Source organism: Rutilus rutilus, assembly GCF_951802725.1.
Source record: "Rutilus rutilus genome assembly, chromosome: 17".
Classification (NCBI taxonomy): domain Eukaryota; kingdom Metazoa; phylum Chordata; class Actinopteri; order Cypriniformes; family Leuciscidae; genus Rutilus; species Rutilus rutilus.
The window spans coordinates 15,224,741-15,243,127 of record NC_140230.1 but is presented as its reverse complement, the minus strand read 5'-3'; the positions used below and the strand labels follow the sequence as shown (position 1 = coordinate 15,243,127).

The 18,387-nt window shown below is 38.5% G+C and overlaps 1 protein-coding gene across 2 annotated transcripts; it reads right to left on the bottom strand.

Moving 5' to 3' along the window:
* Positions 1-110: 110 nt before the first annotated feature.
* tnxba (tenascin XBa) lies at positions 111-17,610 on the bottom strand. Of its 2 annotated transcripts, XM_084384804.1 has the most exons (15): positions 17,286-17,610; positions 11,718-13,947; positions 11,348-11,551; positions 8,799-9,842; positions 8,141-8,263; positions 7,871-8,014; positions 4,370-4,489; positions 4,137-4,292; positions 2,919-3,040; positions 2,696-2,828; positions 2,459-2,610; positions 1,447-1,543; positions 1,079-1,240; positions 818-981; positions 111-650 (listed from the first exon to the last, which is right to left on the bottom strand). In XM_084384804.1, exons 2-15 carry the CDS (start codon positions 13,843-13,845, stop codon positions 543-545), a joined length of 4,857 nt encoding a protein of 1,618 aa, XP_084240930.1. In that variant the 5' UTR covers positions 13,846-13,947; positions 17,286-17,610; the 3' UTR covers positions 111-542. The 2 variants fall into 2 exon arrangements, with proteins under 2 accessions (XP_084240930.1, XP_084240931.1); XM_084384805.1 differs by lacking the exon at positions 17,286-17,610 and having other exon boundaries at positions 11,718-14,661.
* Between the last annotated feature and the right edge of the window lie 777 nt (positions 17,611-18,387).

The window sequence follows — 18,387 nt, the reverse complement described above, 5'->3', positions numbered from 1 at the left end:
TATATTATATTATATTATATTATATTATATGCAGATTTATTAAGTATAATAAAAAATAATAAATACTATGTAAAGAAATATTAAGAATAATATACAAAATCTAAATTTTTTGAATCCAGGACTCATTAGCACTTTATTTTTTATTGATTTTGTCTACATGTTGAACATAAAAAGTAAAACAAATTCATAGAGAGGAATTCTAAACCAGTCATGTAAAAAAAAAAAAAAAGTACCAATAGAGCAAGACAGTGCAGTTATTCCAGTAGCGGAAATGTTAATATCAACGATGGACCACTATTAACACAAGCACATCAACACATGCAAAATGTAAGTCTACATAACATTTTGAAAAACTTTATATTAACTTACAAAAGTTTTTGTGATTGGCTGAAGGTTGTGATATGTTCTTTGCAAAGCTGCCATCAGATTTCTTTACAGTTTTTGTTTTGTGTGTATATTGGTAAATATACAATACTGAAGTAGCAGTGTGTAGAAGTTTGTACAGTGTATTTGCGCTATGTGCAACTCTTCACTCTGCAGTTTTAACCCTGGGTTGTTGGGATCGTTTGACTGAAATAGGAGGGTCGAAGCTTCATCTCAGTAAATGGGAGGGACGCATCTTTGCCCTTCCAGTCTATCCACACCACACCCTAAGAGAAAAGAGGAAAAGACTCAGAAATCTGCACTAATGAGATCTGCACAATTTGAGACTCAAGCCCAATTGGTATCCCTATAATGGCTATAGTTTGGTCCTCTTAACATTGTACTTAAAACCTAAGATTAATAAATACAGAAACGCTATTTGCTGATGTACTACCTTGTTGTCGGTGTAGGAGGCATATAGACCATTAAGGTTTGCCTTGTAACAGTTTTTATACCACCAGCCTCCCATGTAGGCCTTAGCGCAATGGATACTCAGGGTGTTTGGGTCTTTGTCTTTTGTGGAGAACGGACGGCCGTTGTGATATTTCATGGAATCACCTGGAAAAAGAAAGAATATTGCTATCATATACAGAATATAGTCTTACAACAGTGTTTTTTTTTTGTTTTTTGTACAAAGCATGATCTTTTCTCTTACCAGCAGTACCAGAGTATCCAGACAGCTCGATTGCATAGTGATTAGCCTCTGAGTTAACGTTGAAGTTGGCATAATGAGCAAAGGCTGTGTCATTTCCTGAACGCAGGTCAATTCGCAAGCTCATTGGAGCAAGACTGGTGAGAGTGTAAAGGATGTCATTTCCTATGGAGAGTTGGGGCAAAATGTAAATAATATTTACAAAAAAATACTGAAGTGCTAATAAAAAACATAAACAAAACAACAACAGCAAAAAAATTATTTGATATTCTAAACTGATTTTCTTTAGGTGGAAACCTCATGTATCGTTTAAATTGAAAATATTTTTTTTGTTTCTGAAAACATAATACAATCACTGTGGAAAATCTCACCCAGCCAGAATTCCCCACTCAGGAGACCAAAGCCTTTGCTGTAATCTCTCCAGCTCCTGAAGAAATCAGTAGATCCATCCATTCTCCTCTGGAATACCTGCATTTGCAAAACAACAAAGTCTTATTCAAGTAAAACTTTAATCACTTTAATCTTTATGTAGAGAGTTTACTTCAAATCTTGTATATCTAAAAAAGAAAAACTGTAATTTAAAAGAATTTAAAAGGCAACTTAAATGTATTTAAGTGTATTTAAAGAGAGTATATGACCATGTTTCTTAACACACTAGTTTACTCTAAAAAGTGCACTTTGTAATTACTTTTGTATTTCAAGTTTTAAAGTAAATTTTTTATCTTTACGGTTTAATAATATTTGTATGCGTTTAAAGAAGTACACATGCAAAGTACTTAATTAAATGCATCCTAATCCTATTTTAAATGCACTAAATTGTAATATAATATATTTAAATGCATGACATACAAGTTTCAATAGAAGCAGAGTTAGTTTACAATAAATACTTGAGTACAGAAGTAATTATGAAATTACATGTAGAGATAAAAAAGGCACTCTTAACTCAGCTAATTGCATCTAATATAAATTGAAACTGTAATTAATTTTCAATTAATTGCAATTATCATGCAATTAAGTGTAAAAACATTACATTCAGTTCACACTTACGTTTTTGTTTAAAGTATATTGTAGAGAGGTCAGTATTCAGGGAATCATAATTATTACTTATTACTTACCTATTAGTTATTGTTCCATAATAAGTACTCTTTTGAAAAAGTGTGATAAAGTGTACTTTTTTTTCCAAAGGGTATAAGAGCATATTATTTCACATGAAATCAGGAAAGTCACGCTTGACACTACAGAGGTTCAAGGCTGTGACTTAAACCAAATCTATTGCCTGTTTTAAAAAGGATCTAAATATTAAATATGTCACACTCCAACAACAGTTTCATGGGGAAAGCTGTAAGTGTATTAGAGGTCTCAATCCAGGCTTTTGTTTCTTACTGTCCAGCCTCCTCCATCAGTCTCCATGTCGCAGTAGACCCAGACTGGCTCTCCATCCTTCCCTTCAAGGTAGATCTCAGCCTTTCCTGACTCCTTCATCCCGTTGATCTGTACCTCTGAGCATTCTTTGGGGTATGGGTGTGGGAGCATAGCTACAGGGGAAGAAGTAAGAAAATCAAATCTCTTAAAGATAGAACGCAACGAGGGGTGAAAGTTAAGAAACAGATCATTACGCACCGGTGGTAAACTCAGCGGAGACAAAACTGATGTACTGTCCATCTCTTTCTCCCTCTATTTTCACAGTATAGTTTGAGGAGGCTGCCAGTCCAGTCAGCTCATAGTGCGTCACAGATGGATTTAAAATGAGCTCCTGTTCATAAGCAAGGGTCAGAGAAAATTGTTGAAAGGCTGCTAAATTTGACTGAGAGGTGCTATTGAGTGATTGGTACAGTATATTCACCTGGACTTCCTCGTTCAGCTGGTATGTGAGCCTATAACTTTTGAAAGCCACACGGGGAGCCCTCCATGAAATCACAGCTGAGTGAAAGGTCACCGCAGGAGTCACTACCTGAAGCTTCACTCCTGGAAATCATACATGCATGGAAAAAGGATAAAAACTAGATATTGCAGATCCAATAGAGGATATTTAGCTACTATGGTGGACAGGAGGATTTTCAGTGATAAATAATCACAGTTTTGGTCTCTTCATCACACAGTTTTGTCACCAGCTGTTCAATTTAATTTAATTCAATTCAATTCAATTCAATTTACATTTATTTGTATAGCGCTTTTCAAAATACATATTGTTTCAAAACAGCTTTACAGAAAATGCATGCTGTGACGGTATAATGAGTAAAACTAAGGATTTCAGGCGAATTTACAGATTTTTACGATTTATCAGAATTGGCTGATACTGGATTTTTAATTGAGCGTTTTATTTTTATTTATTTTAACATTTATATGCATTAAAGTTCCCTTGTGAAAAAGTAGTGTGCTTAATAGTATTGAATGTGCATTTGTAGTGTAGCCTACTTCAAATCTCAAAAGGATACTTTCAAAAGGCAGTACTTGCAGATAATACAGTAATGAGATAAAAAAGAGAGCACACTTCCGTGACTATGTTTCTTAACACACTTAAGAATTGCACTTTGTTATAATGTAAAATAAAAAGTTTTACTTAATTTTCAGTTCATCACTTGATTTTTCCATACCAACTGTGACTGTATACTGAGTAAAACTAAGGATATCATTCGAAATTACAGATTTTTGTATTTTACAGAAATTGGCTGATATTGGATATTTATTTGTGCATTCTATTTTTTATTTTTTTTTGATAAATTAAACGAACTATAGATGACGGCAAAGGTCATCTTTAAAAGCACTAATACTTTAATAACATGGTTAAATAATATTTAGAAAATATCAAAATCAATATCCAATTTTTATACTGTACATTATATAATTGTGATGCCTAAATTTTCATTGTAGCATTTAAAACAATGAATTTGAACGGTTTAATCTTTAAAAATGTATTTAGACAATATGGTATTAAATATATTTAGTGATTATCAGTCATGAAAATATATTTTTTTAATTACTTTTATGTTACTTCAATATTTCTTTTGTGCCATGTGGTTTACTTGAGGGCGAGTAAACGTAATCGTGACAGTTTACGCACCACTTCCTGTTGTAAAGGTTGTGGAGACTGGGCTACTCTGGAGGCGGTTGACTTGACTTGTGATTTTCACCATGTACAAAGAAGATCTATGGAGTCCTCTGAGCTGATGCTCCACAGTACTGCCAGATAATGTCACTGTAATAGTCACATTAGGAGCTAGAAAGCAAAACAACTTGAGTAAGTCATGATGGTTAGTAGAGAACCAGCTATTTAATAGGTTTGACTGCACTTACATTTTGTAGTTCCATAACTGAGGATATAGCTGTCCACTTTAGCTTGGGACGGTTTCCATACTAGCAGAGCTTTAGTGTCTGTGATGTTCACCACTTTTAGTTCAGTAGGAGAGTCTGGCACTGGGATTTAGAGAAATGTGAAAGTCATCAATGACTGCAAAATCAAATAGAGATGAGAAGATTGTTCTTGAATTGATAATTTTATCAAGAGGATTAATCCTGATATTAGAAACTTGATCCTTTAAACTTTTTACAATTTATTTAGCATGAAAATGTATGTGTATCATAAGCTTTGAAGTGGAAAAAAAATTGTTAGTGATAGTTGTGTAGGAACTATTCACACTTCTGCCTATCAAATGACAAGCATTTTTCATATTTAGTATTTATAGAGCATAAGTTGAGCGGCTTTAACTTTGGACACTACCTGCCCGCGTTCGAATCGGCCTTTTTCCGAACTCATTCTTCACCCTTTTTCCATCACATAACAACTTGGAGAAGCATTATTTAAAATAAAAAATTAAGAAAATGTTCATGAACAGTGGGAATAAAGTATCTAACGGGTAGGGTTAGGAGTAGGTGTATGGGTGGGATTTAGGGATAGTCACAAGTAATATCCCTGTAAGGTAGCATTCATTTATGATTTTAATAAATATAATAATTTACACAGAATATGTTGTTATTATGCATATTGTTCCCTTTCGAAAGGGAACTCGCACTGGGTTGAATGACGCTTTGGGGAACGCCTCAGGCGTGACAGGTGTCTGAAACTGCTATCGAATCACGGCAATCCTATTGACCTGTGACAGCCCATGATGTCATCATCGTGCGACCCGGAAGTATAAAAGGGGTGCCTTGCAAACATGACATTCACCTTTTTCGTCTTCAGGGATTGTTCTGTTTGTAAACACTGAAGGATTACGGTAAGAGAAATTTACAATGAAAGGCATGGGGAAGGCTGATTGTTTTCAGAAGTGTGCTGACTCGTGCCCAAGTTAATTGACATCGGGTGACACACATGAAACTGTGCATTTTCTGTCTGGGTGAAGAGCATGCACAGACGCACATTTCTCTACAGACCTTTTGTTCCCTGTGTAGAGTTATGGGGTCATGTTATTGTACATTAAAGTAAGGTAAAGTAAACTTGGATATTAGGGCACTGAAGTTCCCCTGTTAGGTGGCTAGAACGATATAAAGAAGCACCAATTAAATGGGCGTCTTTTGTGAGTATGTGATGGCTTCCTTTTTGTGTATTCACGGGGTGTGCCACCGCTCATTGTAGTTGTAAGGAACTATGTTAATAGCTTAGGCTTCCTCTCATGATGAGAGCTTTTTGAGGCCGCCGCTCATTCACTTAAATGGAATGTTAGCGGAGCGCTAAATGGCAGAACGTCATTCTAGAAAGAATGGAATTGTTTTATGCTGCCGCTTGTTTTATTTCTGAGACAAATCTGTGTTAGCCCTTGGGCTATTAGCCACCTCGGGGTAGAGTAGTTTGTCTCCTCCCAAAAAAAAGAAGCCCTCATATGAGACATCTCTGTCTTGAGGCTGTGGCTCCTCTGAGCCCTCAAGCAGATCTATGCTTACAGGCTGGCCCTCACCAGGGCCGCCATAGTAGCTGGCCTAGGCTATACTAGGGATACTGGAGGCGTTCTGCTAAAGCATTTCTGGTTTGCCTGAGCCTGGTTTGCCTACAAGGTGGACCATGTGTTCCCCTCACTGAGGGTCACCATGAGTACGGGGACTCCTGAGTCTGGTCAGACGGTCGTAGGCCTCTCAAGAGGCTTCCCAGTTAGATCAGCCTTTAGGCCTTCTCAGGCCTCCTCAGTGCTTTGAAACACAAGTGCTGGGTAGATCTCTGGCTTAACTATTCACCAAGGCCCGCCCCCTTCTCTGCATTCGGGGGTGAGAAAAGTAATGCAGGTTGGAGTAGTATCAGCTATCAGCTAGTAGACCCGACCAGGCCTCCCTGATAGGCAAGTCCCCAGCAGTGTGAAGATGACTGACATCACTGACTTGCTTCAGGCCTAGTAGGCCTCTTTAATCCTCTAAGTGAGTCTCGAGTGACGGGTATACAAACAGCAGTCTTGATGGTCAGGCTCTGACCTTAGCAGACCTTCCTGACCCTGAGCTCCATCTGTTATTTCACTGGCCAATCAGACAATTGGCCTCAGTGAGCCTCTCTGGAGGCGAGCCCTGATTACGATCAGCCAAATAGGTTTGACCACTGTCAGGCAGTTGGCCTTATCACGCCACCATGTAGCTCAGTCCCCAACTTCTCTGGTTCGTGGCAGTTAGTTTCTTACATAAGAAGACTTTTAGGAGACCGGCTTTAACAGGCCGCTCCGAGACTGAGTCCCAGGACTGGCTGACCTCAGCAGGCCACCCTGGGACTGACACCTGGATTCAGGGTTCATAGCAACCAGTTGTTTAGCTTGCTATCTGGTAGTAGGCCTCTTCAGGCCTCCCTGAAGGTGAATTTCCACATAGGGTGGTTATCAGGTAGTAGGCCTAACCAGGGCTCCCTGAAGGTGAGTTCCCACATATGGTGGTTATCAGGTAGTAGGCTTCACTAGGCCTCCCTGAGGGCTAAGTCCCAAGGACAGGCAACTGGACAGCTAGCCTGAGTAGCTATCAGGTAGTAGGCGCCTCCCTGAGGGCTAAGTCCCAAGGACAGGCAACTGGACAGCTAGCCTGAATAGCTATCAGGTAGTAGGCCTCACCAAGCCTCCCGGAAGACGAGTTTCCACATTTGGTGGTTACCAGGTAGTAGGCCTTACCAGGCCTCCCTGAAGACGAAGTTTTCGAAGTTTTGGGTTCGGGCAGCTAGTGGCCGCTTGCTATCAGTTCAGCTGGCCTTAGCAGGCAGCTTCTGAAGGCGAGCTTGCGCCCTGGCTCGACTAAAGTATTCATTATCTGCTACTGGTTCCCTCCCGGAACCTCTTTTTATCCTGCCTACAGCCTGGTTTGCTTACAAGGCGGACCATGTACTCCCCTCACTGAGGGTCACCATGAGTACGCGGACTCCTGAGTCTGGTCAGACGGTCGTAGGCCTCTCAAGAGGCCTCCCAGTTAGATCAGCCTTTAGGCCTTCTCAGGCCTCCTCAGTGCTTTGAAACACAAGCGCTGGGTAGATCTGTGGATCGAGCAGAGAAACTCCCCTCGCTGGCAAGGTTTGTAAGCACCATGCTGAGTCATGCTCCCCTGGATACCCCGTCTCTGAGATCCGGGCCAAGTGGTTCACTGTCAGCTCACAGTCCCTCGGGTTGAATGTCTTACCTAAAGGCAAGTGTCCAGAGGTGGTTTCCTGTGAAGTGTATAGCTTGGGCAACAAAAATAAATAAATCCCTGCCTTTATTTATTCCTTACCTAGACTCTTCGATTTTAAATCACTAAAATCCAGTGTGTTGGTTTTTGGTATCGGATCAAAAGGAAAATACTGTAAGAGGTATTGTTTAACCATAACTTCAAGTAAAAAAAAAAAAAAAAAAGCCTTGTGCTCACCTGTAGTGATGGAGGCTGTGATTGGCTCACTCTTGAGTGTCTCCAGGACTGAGCTCACAGTAATATCATAAGTGGAGCCAGCAGAGAGCTTAGACAGGAGAACATGGGACAGTTGAGAGTCAACAGACATGGAGCCACTCTCGCCTGCAGCATAAAAGGGTAAAGCATTGTAAAATCACATCTCAGACTCAGTTTATTGTGGCACATCAGCAATGGTTCACTTAATAGTTGAAGCAGAAAAGCAGGATAACTCAAAAAAGTTTTCAGTACCAGTCTCAATGTTGGTGTACATGACTTTAAATTCTGCTACTATGCTTTTAGGTTTTCCCCAGGAGACTGAAACAGAAGTCTCTGTTATATTGCTGAACATCAGGTCAGTGGGTGGCTCAGGGCCTGGAAAAAAAGATGGTAAGGGGGTGAAATGTCATTTAGAAGTTGAACAACGCAGTCAAAAAACAAACAAACAGTCGAATAGCCTTGCGGGCAGCGTGCCAACATATAACATTGTTGCGCTTTGGGCGACCCGAATTCGAATCCCAGCTCGTGGACCTTTCCCGATCCCGTCCCCCTTCTCTCTCCCACCTTGCTTCCTGTCCACTCTATACTATCCTATCACAATAAAAAGTAAAAAATCACCAAAAATAAATCTTTAAAAAAACAAACAAACTAAAAAATAATAATTTTAGCACTGGAAATTGACAGCCAAAGAAAATCTAAGGCTGTTTTGTGCTCCTGATGTCACTGAACTTATGCCTGTTATTTATGACAAAAATAGTATAAATGGGTCATGCCAATGTCAATATTTAAAATGCACAAGGTACTGTATCCTATGTATTCATGGAAATGCTACCAGCACACCGCAGAAGGGTAAATGCTCTTCACTGGTGTTTATTGCAGTGAACCAAAGCAGGAAATATGGGAAACCTACCAGTTGATAAAGTAAGACGATGAATTTTGGATCGTAGACCAAGACCAGAGCCAAACAAGGAAACAGAGTACCGCATTTGAGGTTGAAGGCCTTTGAAATGATACGACCGTGCTGTACCAGCGATAACTTGTGAGAACTTTGCCACAGTCCTTCCTTCAAGTTTGTTACCGTGGACTTTAGTTGAAGTTCTGTTTGAACCGGGCCTTTGGACATCTGTTACATTTTCAGCTGCTGCTCCATCCTGAATTTTCTCTGAATCTTCATTTCCTGCTTTGATTTCCCTTCTTGTTACAGTGAAGTTCTTGAATGTGTCTTTAGGGGTGTCCCAAGACAAAATGAACCCAGTAGAGGTGATATTATGAACCTCCACTGATCCAATGACTGATAATCTGCTGCTAGTTCTGTTAAAATGCTTCATATGAGTTTTGGATTCAATACTTGTCCCATTTATATGCTTACCAGGATTCCTGTCTGCTTGGAGAATTGTTGTTACATTGCCATGGAATAGCTTCTTGTCTTTTTTAGTAAATGTAACATTAGTCTTGCTTTCCAGCCCTTGATCACCTGCAGTTCTCGTAGAAACCTTTGTCCTGGATGTAGTTACATTAGACGATTCTTTGGTGCCTTTAACCAAGTTCTTTAGAACTTTGGAGGTTTCATCAACCTTCTTCACAGATTGTTGAGTCATATTCTGATAGACAGGTTCATCTTTAGGATTATTTTTCTTGTCCGTTTGGGATTTCTTGTCTAAATCCAGTTTTATGACTTTTGTTTTGCCCTTTTTTGCTTGCTCATGACTTTTTCTACCTTCATGCTTTAGCAGAACTTGGCCAATAGTCTTGTCACTTTTTGTGGTATCGGACTGGACTTTACCTGTGGACAATGTTGGCTTAGCTGTAGTGTCTTTCTTTGGGTCCTTTGTATCTGTCTTTTTCACAAATATGGTCTTGTCTGGCTTTGTTTTCACAGATTTTGCATCTAGCTTGACAGTGGATATCTTCATAGTCACAGTTTCAACAGTTACTGGGATCTTTTTGTCAACACCTAGGAAAAGCAAAAGTCACTCAGAGTGAGACTAGATACATTCTTAAATATCTCATCCCAAAATGAAAATTCTATAATCATATATTTCACCCTCATGAGGCATTTTTTTTCTTATGTGAAACACAAAATGAAATGGGCATTTAGTTAACCCTTAGTTTGTGCTCCACATAATGAAAATAGATTGGGAGCTTTAACATTATAAAAGGCACCATTTAAAATGATAAAAGTAGTTCTGTCACAACAAGTGTTTGGCATTACCCTGGAAATCCAGAGTTCTCGCAAGAGCACAAGTTGAATTTGCTCAGCGAGTTTACTCTGGCTTCGAGTAATGATGCTCATTAAAAATGCCCTTGTATCCGAGCTGCACCAATCACATCGGGTTATCTGATATAGGCGAGCTAAACAGATGACGACAGCGCTGTGACGTCAAAGTCATTAGTAAACATTGCAAGATGGCTATGGATGAACACCAGTTGTTTGAAACGGCTTTGGCCGCTATAATGAACGAGTTAGACTTGGCTTTTTATCTAAAAGAGGAACAGAAGACGGATAGAGTTTCATGACAGAACTTTGTATTTCATCTTACATACAGATGTCCATCTTTTCCTTGTATTAAGACAGGGTGTCCACCAAAGTGTTTTTAAGCCAGTTGGAAGCAAAAGGTGCTCTGCTGAAAATGCCTTGCTGTGGGCACTTGAGAGCGTTTTGGCAGAGCAGCGGCTTTTTCAGTTGAGACGCTTTGCTTGCTATGATACAGAATATCAGCGGAAGTGTAACTAGTATCTCATTTCAGAGAAAGTTTGTTTCTGTATTGTTTCTAAATAAAAATGTTGATAAAGTATTTGCTCTGGCTCTTGTTTTAAATGATTTTGTTCCGTTATTATGCTTATTGTTGTCATTTGTTGACGTTGTACAAGCAGAATTTGACAGTTAGTCGGTGTGGTATTTTTCCTGCCCCACCTTCACTGTGATTGGATGTCTGGGTAAGAAGTGACAGTGATGAGCCAGTTTTACCCAAAGTTGAACATTCTTCAAATCTCGGCAACCAGTAAAAAATGTTTAGCGCTCAGCGCCTCATTACGCTCTTGGCATAAAAAAAATATATATATAGCAACAAAACTCAAATGAGACCGAACCCAAAGGAAACTAAGGAAACTAAAATAGACCGGATAAGATAATTAACAAAGGTGCGTTACTAATCAGAAACCATAGAAACAAACAAGCAAAGGGAAAACAGGCAAATAGGAAGAGAACACATCCAAACTAAAACACAATCAAACTAAACATATCTGTGACATTGGTCACCATTCACTTTCATTGTATGGGAAGCAGCATAAACAGTCTGCTAAATGTTTCCTTTTATGTTCTATGGATTAAAGAAAGACATACAACACTGGAATAACATGAGTGTGAGTGAATGATGACCGAATAACATTTTTTGTAGTGAACTATTCCATTAAACATTGAAGTTTAAAATGTGGTAGACTCTCATATGCTTTACTTACCCTTACTGCAGTCTAGGCCTGTAAAACCAGTCTGACACATGCACTTTCCCTTCACACACTTCCCTTTTTTGTTGCAGTTAGAGGGGCATGTTTTTCCACTGCAGTCAGGGCCACTGAAGCTCTGGAAACATACACACTTTCCTCCTTCACACTTGCCCTGGCCACTACAGTTTTTAGGGCACTGCTCTCCTGAGCACTGGACACCTGAAGATAGATGGTACAGTGTGTGACTTAAAACCAGTTCATCAAGTTTCAATTCACAACAATTACTCTACACATTTTTTTTTCTGCCAGAGCCATTCAAATACCATAGTAATGGTTAACACAATTTTTTTTTTAAGGATTTTTGTTAGTACATCATTTTACTTACACATTTTTTTAATCACTGACATCTCTTTCTCTAGAAACTCAACTCTGTCCCTCAGTGCGGCCATCTGTGTCTCACATCCTCCTGTGCAGGTTCCTTGTACCAGGCTGATGTGATGAGTCATAACCAGAGGAGATCCTGGATTCAAACTTAGCTCTGTTTCTCGTACTTTGGTAATGTTCCCTGCATCTATGTGAGACTCCTGTTGAACGCAACCCTCAGTGATGACTACTTTAACTGGTGAACTCTCTGCAGGTTTGTCTTTAGTGGGATTATGGACACTATCCACTACAGGCGTGGCAGTGAATGCATCAGTCTGATTGACCTTGCTAATTTTTGAAGAAGTAGATTGAGTTTGTTTTTGTGTTGGCTTTGATGAATTAACATTGATAGTTTGGGACACTGACTGATTGATTTTTGAGGAAGTAGAATTAGTCTGATTTTGTAATAATGTAGTTAGCTTGGGAACATTATGACTAATAGTTTGGGTCTTAGACTTTAAAGTGGAATTTTTCTTTTTGTTAAGTGTGCCTTGAAGAGAAGGGCCAGGTTTCTGGACATTTACAGCAGACTTTGGTGTGGATGAAAGAGTTTCATTGTTGCTACTAGGTTTTGAGGAAGCAGAAAGAGTTTGGTTTTTCATTTTAGTGAATACTGGCTTTGAAGGATTAACACTGATAGTGTGGCTTACTGACTTGGAAGTAGTATTTTTCTTCTCGCCAAATGTAGCTGGAAGAGAAGACACAGGTTTCTGAACAACATCTACAGCAGGCATCGAAGAGGATGGAAGAGTCTGATCAATGCTACTGTTTTTTGCAGAAGTAGATTGAATTTGGTTTTTCATTTTGGTCTTTAGTAATGTAGTTACTGGTTTCTGAGCATTAAGATTAATAGTGTTGATGATTGACTTTTTCTTCTCACTAATTGGGTTTTGTACACTTTGCACAGGTTTCTGGACGGTGGCCACATCATGCTTGGAAGAGGATGAGAGAGTCTGATTCACTCTACTAGTTGTTGAGGAAGTAGATTTAGTTTGGTCTTTCATTTTGGTCTTTAATAATGTAGTCACTGGTTTCTGAACATTAAGTTTTATAGTGTTGACTGTTGACTTTACACTTTGCACAGGTTTCTGGATGGTGTCCACATCAGGCTTTTTAAAGGATGGGAGAGTCTGATTCACTTTACTAGATGTTGAGGATATTTTGGTGTTTAATAACGTAGTCACAACTTTAATAGTTTGGGCCGTTGACTTCACAGTAGAATTTTGCTTCTCACTAAGTGGATCCTGAAGAGAAGGTACATGTTTCTGTGCAATGTCTTGAGGCTGACCGACGTCGCTAATTTTTGAGGAAGTGGATTGAGTCTGGTTTTTCGTCTTTGACACATTAACCTTAATAGTTTGATCTGTTGACTTCAAAGTGGAATTTTTCTTCTCGCTAAGTGAGCTTTCATCCACAACAATCTTAGCAGTGGATAGAGAAGACTGATTGATGCTGCTCGTAAATGAGGAAGTAGGATGAGTCTGGTTTTTCATTTTAGTCTTCAATGCTGTAGTCATTAGCTTTGGAACATTAAGACCACTGGTGTGGGCTCTTGACTTGGCAGTAGAATTTTTCTTCTCATTAAGTTTCCCTGGGAGAGCAGGCCCAGGTTTCTGGACACCATCAACAGCAGGCTTTGTAGAGGATGGGAGAGTGTGACTGATGCTGCTAGTTTTTGAGGAAGCAGATTGAGTTTGTTTTTTCATATTGGAGTTTGATAATGTGGTTACTGGTTTCTGAACATTAAGATTAATAGTGTTTACTCTTGTTTTAGTAGAATCATTTTTATTCTCGCTAAGTGTGTCTTGAAGAGAAGGCACAGGTTTCTGGAGACCATCCACGACAGGCTTCGGGGTGGAGATCAGAGTCTGATTGGCGCTACTACTTTTTGAAGAAGCAGCATGAGCTTTGGTGGTTGATGTAGTTACTAGCTTTGGAACATTATGGCTAATAGTGTGGCCCATTAATTTGGTAGTGTCATTTTGTTTCTCATTATGTGTGCCTTGAAGAGAAGACACGGGACTTAGGACGAGGAGAAAAACTATTGAGATTAACATTTTATGCTGAAATAAGTTGGCATTGACTGTCATACAAATTAGGACTAATAATATAAAACCTAAATCAGAATTGCAAGTTTTTATATTTATTTTTCTCAACTATACTAAGTACTTGGGATATGACAGATCTGTTTCCTGAAAAAGAGAAAAGGTTTCCTTTAGTTTGCCTTGGCATGACGTTTCATGTTTAGTCACACATTCATTCATTTACTGCTCAAATTTTAGACTTAGATGAGCTGGGCTCGCTGAGCTGAAGACTGCATTTTTGGAAAAAGCCCCCCAAACCCTATCAGCAGAGGGACTGTACTGCAGCAACAGAGCCGCACTGTCTTCTTCTCACAGGGACTGTATGTCTATGACTAAACTTGTACATAATGTTAGCCAACTGAAAACTGACAGTTTAAAAAAAAAAAAATATTCCAATCTTATTTAAGTGCTCACCACCAGTGTTGGTCAGGTTACTTGGAAAAAGTAATTAGTTACTGATTACTGATTACTTCTCCAAGAAAGTAATCCAGTTACTTTACTGATTACTTATTTTCAAAAGTAATTAGTTACTTTACTAGTTACTTTACTAGTTACTTTTCAAAAACATGATGCACGAAATGAATACGCTATAAAGCAATAGACCTTTCTGCTCAATTCTATTCTTTCTGCATATTCCATCATCTAAAATTGAATCAAATGAAACATTCTTTTTTAAAACTTGTTTTATTAGTTTCAGTATTTTAACTTTATGCACTTTGCATCAATGACTCACTCATTAAGATGGTCGCCTGCCGCCTCCTACTGGCGGTTTATAAATATTATTTCTATGCACAAATAATAGGCCTATTTCTTATTTGTATATTCAAAAAATATTTTAAATAATCTCATTACATTATTTAATGCAGTTTATTTGATTGGTAACAGCCCTTTAGCATCTTATTATTCTATTGTAATTTATTGATCAAATTTAAGAATTTTAAATGAAAGATGAAGCAAACGATTAGGGAAAAATGCCCTTTAAAGGTCATTTTAAAAGGTTAAAATATCATAAATATGCCGATTTATATATGTTAAAGCTGAATGAACTGATGAGAATACTGATTCGGAATAAATTATATTTACAACACACACACAAAAATAAAAAAAAATTCCTGTTCTAACAAATGTTTTTACTCGGACAAGGTATATATATTTTTTTATTATTATTCATTTATTTACCCATAAACCTGTCTTTAGGAAGCCATAAGTTACAGTGGCAAGAATAACTTTGTGAAACCTTTGGGGATGGTGGACAGGGTTTACATAAAGACAGGAGTTTGCCTTAATCTAGTTGATCATGCATTTCTTTTCTTTTATTCCACAGCTGATGTGTGCAGTTTGTTATTGCTTGCATTAAATTTTCTCTTGTTTTGTTTTTTAATTGCAGTCTTTTTCTTCTGCCATTCATGCTTATCAGCTCCATGCAATCTTAAGCTTTTCTTGGTTCAGCTGCACACAGTCTGAAAAGATTTTTTGGCAGTTTGCTAAAATAAAAGACCCATTCTAAGAGCTGTTGACTTTTCTACCTTGGGAAAGAACGTTAAACGAACAACTTAAAAAGGCATGGCAAATCATAAGACTGACATCACTCACAACGTACCAATGCATTATCCCTCATGAACAAATATAACGTCTGATGTTTGCACGTGCATACAGTTTACCATTACGACATCGTTCATGAATAAACATGACGTCTGAACACGGACAAACGGTTCATGTTGACGCGTCAAAATTCACGCGTTTCGTTTAAAGACTTTTGAACGCGATCGCTTGCCATAGTGTTTACCACTGACTTCGCGGCGCTCATGACAGTCACTCACGAGTCACGGCTCACGTCGCGAGACAGTCTCGCAGTATAAAGCCTGTTTTATGCTTCTGCGTCGAACTGCCGCCGTAGCTACGTCGTAGGCTGTGTGTAGCACGCGTACCCTACGGCGTACCCTGACGTGCACCTCTCCAAAAATGTAACAACGCGTCAATTCTACGCGGACACAAGCGCTGTGATTGGTCTGCCAGAACCCCTCCCTCGGGGTTTCACACGCTCCCTAGGTACGCGTCAACGCGGACAACGACACAGAAGTATAAATTAAAACCAACACGTTGCCTACGGCGTATAGGCTCCGGCGTAGGTCCGACGCAGAAGTATAATGAGGCCTTAACGCAGTAACGCAGCCTGCTTACAGGGAAGTAACAGTAATCTAATTACTGTTTTTGCAATTGTAATCCCTTACTTTACTCGTTACTTGAAAAAAGTAATCGGATTACAGTAACGCGTTACTTCTAAAGCCTGTTTTATGCTTCTGCGTCGAACTGCCGCCGTAGCTACGTCGTAGGCTGTGTGTAGCGCGCGTACCCTACGGCGTACCCTGACGTGCACCTCTCCAAAAATGTAACAACGCGTCAATTCTACGCGGACACAAGCGCTGTGATTGGTCTGCCAGAACCCCTCCCTCGGGGTTTCACACGCTCCCTAGGTACGCGTCAACGCGGACAACGACACAGAAGTATAAATTAAAACCAACACGTTGCCTATGGCGTATAGGCTCCGGCGTAGGTCCGACGCAGAAGTATAATGAGGCCTTAACGCGTTACTGCCCATCAGTGCTCACCACAGAGGCATACCAAAAAATCTTAGCCACATAAAGGCTTCTGTTCAGACTGGCCTTTAAAACGTTTTTGAAATTGAAAACTGATAAAACTTTTGAGTTCAATTACATATATATATTTTTAAATAATAATAATAATTATTAATAATAATACAAAAAAGGTTTGGGATTTGTAAGTTTTTTTTTTATGTCTTTGAAAGTAGTGTCTTAAGTTCACCAAGGCTGCAATTCTTTGATAAAAAATACGGTAAAAACAGCAATATTGTGATATATTATTACAATTTAAAATAACTGTTGTCTATTTAAAAAAAAAAAAAAAAAATTATGTAATTTATTCCTGTGATGGCAAAGCTGAATTTACAGCATTATTACTCTAGACTTCAGTGTGACATAATCCTTCAGAAATCATTCTATTCTGATTTGCTGCTCAAGAAACATGTCTTATTATTATCAATGTTTGGGACATTTTGGGAAACTGTGATACATTTTTCTTTGATGAATAGAAAGTTCAAAAGAACTGGATTTATTTTAAATACAATTCTTTTAGAACATTATAGATGTTTTTACTGTCACTTTTGGTTGATTTTTTGCTTCCTTGCTGAATAAAATGTACATCATAAATATTGCATAAATATTGATATTTTTATTATTTCATTCTTATCGAATCATCTGCAGTTTTATGTAATCTTAAACTGACCATTATTTTTGCAATACAAAACATTCAGCCCACTTATAATAAACAGTAATTCTTACTGCCATTAATTAATTATGGCAATGGATACAATAATTATAGTAATAATATTATTTTAGTACAATAATGTGTAATAAAATTTGTCTTACCTGTGTTTGGAGCTGCTTCTGTCCTGATCTGTGTTGTATTAGGCTCCTTCCATCAGCTCTGAGAACCTCCTGTGACTGATTGAGAATAAGAGACAGTGAACAGGAGCTCCACTAGCCAAGAGGACCTGGGTCAATCAAATCTCTTCATACTTAAAGTTTTTTCCATACTCCGCCTCCTTGCCAATTTACATTGAGCATTTTCCCTGCTCCTGAACGTTTTTGCAAAACTATCTCTGTTGACATAAAATTCTTTGAACAGTTAACCAGACTTACTGAGTTCATCAATCTAAGCAGTTCCTTTCCTGTGTTACTTCTATTGATCTGTAATTGCTCTACGTGACGTGAATGCTGTCCTCCAGAATTGTTTTAACAAACATTCATGTATAATATATATATATATATATATATATATATATATATATATATATATATATATATTTCTTTAAAAAAAATTTTTTTTATTGTTTCAACCTGTATTAAAAGGAACAGTTCACCCAAACATTCTGCTATTACCTTCAAGGTTGTAATAATTGTACAAATCAAACTATAATTTTTAAAATGGCAACATTTACACTTTAATCACTGTTATTAACACAAATGTACCATTTCATTTTCATTTAATAAAAATGTATTTGTATTTTCTTTCAATCCATCCATCCATCCATCCATCCATCCATCCATCCATCCATCCATCAACTAGCATGTTTTCGATCTGAAATATTCTAACAATGCTATAACATGCACTAGCAACTTCACAGTAACATTCTAGCAACCATCCAGAAACCCTAGCAACTGCATAACAACACCCTAACAAACACCCCAAGTCCCCAAGCAACCACATAGTGACACCCTATCAGCCACCTACCTCGAAACCGCATAGCATCACCCCAGCATCCACCTTGAGTACCCAAGCAACCACATAGCAACACCCACCAACAACCCAGAGTACTCTAGCAACTGCATAGAAACACCATAGAAACCTACCTGAGCACCCTAGCAACCGCATAGTAACATCCTAGCAACCACCCTGATACTCTAGCAATCACATAGTAAACCCTTGCAACTACCCTGAGTACCACCCTAACCCTACCAACCGCATAGC

Bases quoted from the DNA above. Each gene is read 5' to 3' on its own strand.
- tnxba (XM_084384804.1), bottom strand. From the start codon at position 13,845: ATGACAGTCAATGCCAACTTATTTCAGCATAAAATGTTAATCTCAATA. The intron at 1,544-2,458 runs GTAAGAAACAAA...TTGCAAATGCAG, and splicing joins CTGATGGAGGAGGCTGGACA to GTATTCCAGAGGAGAATGGA. The intron at 1,241-1,446 runs GTGAGATTTTCC...AACTCTCCATAG, and splicing joins GAGTGGGGAATTCTGGCTGG to GAAATGACATCCTTTACACT.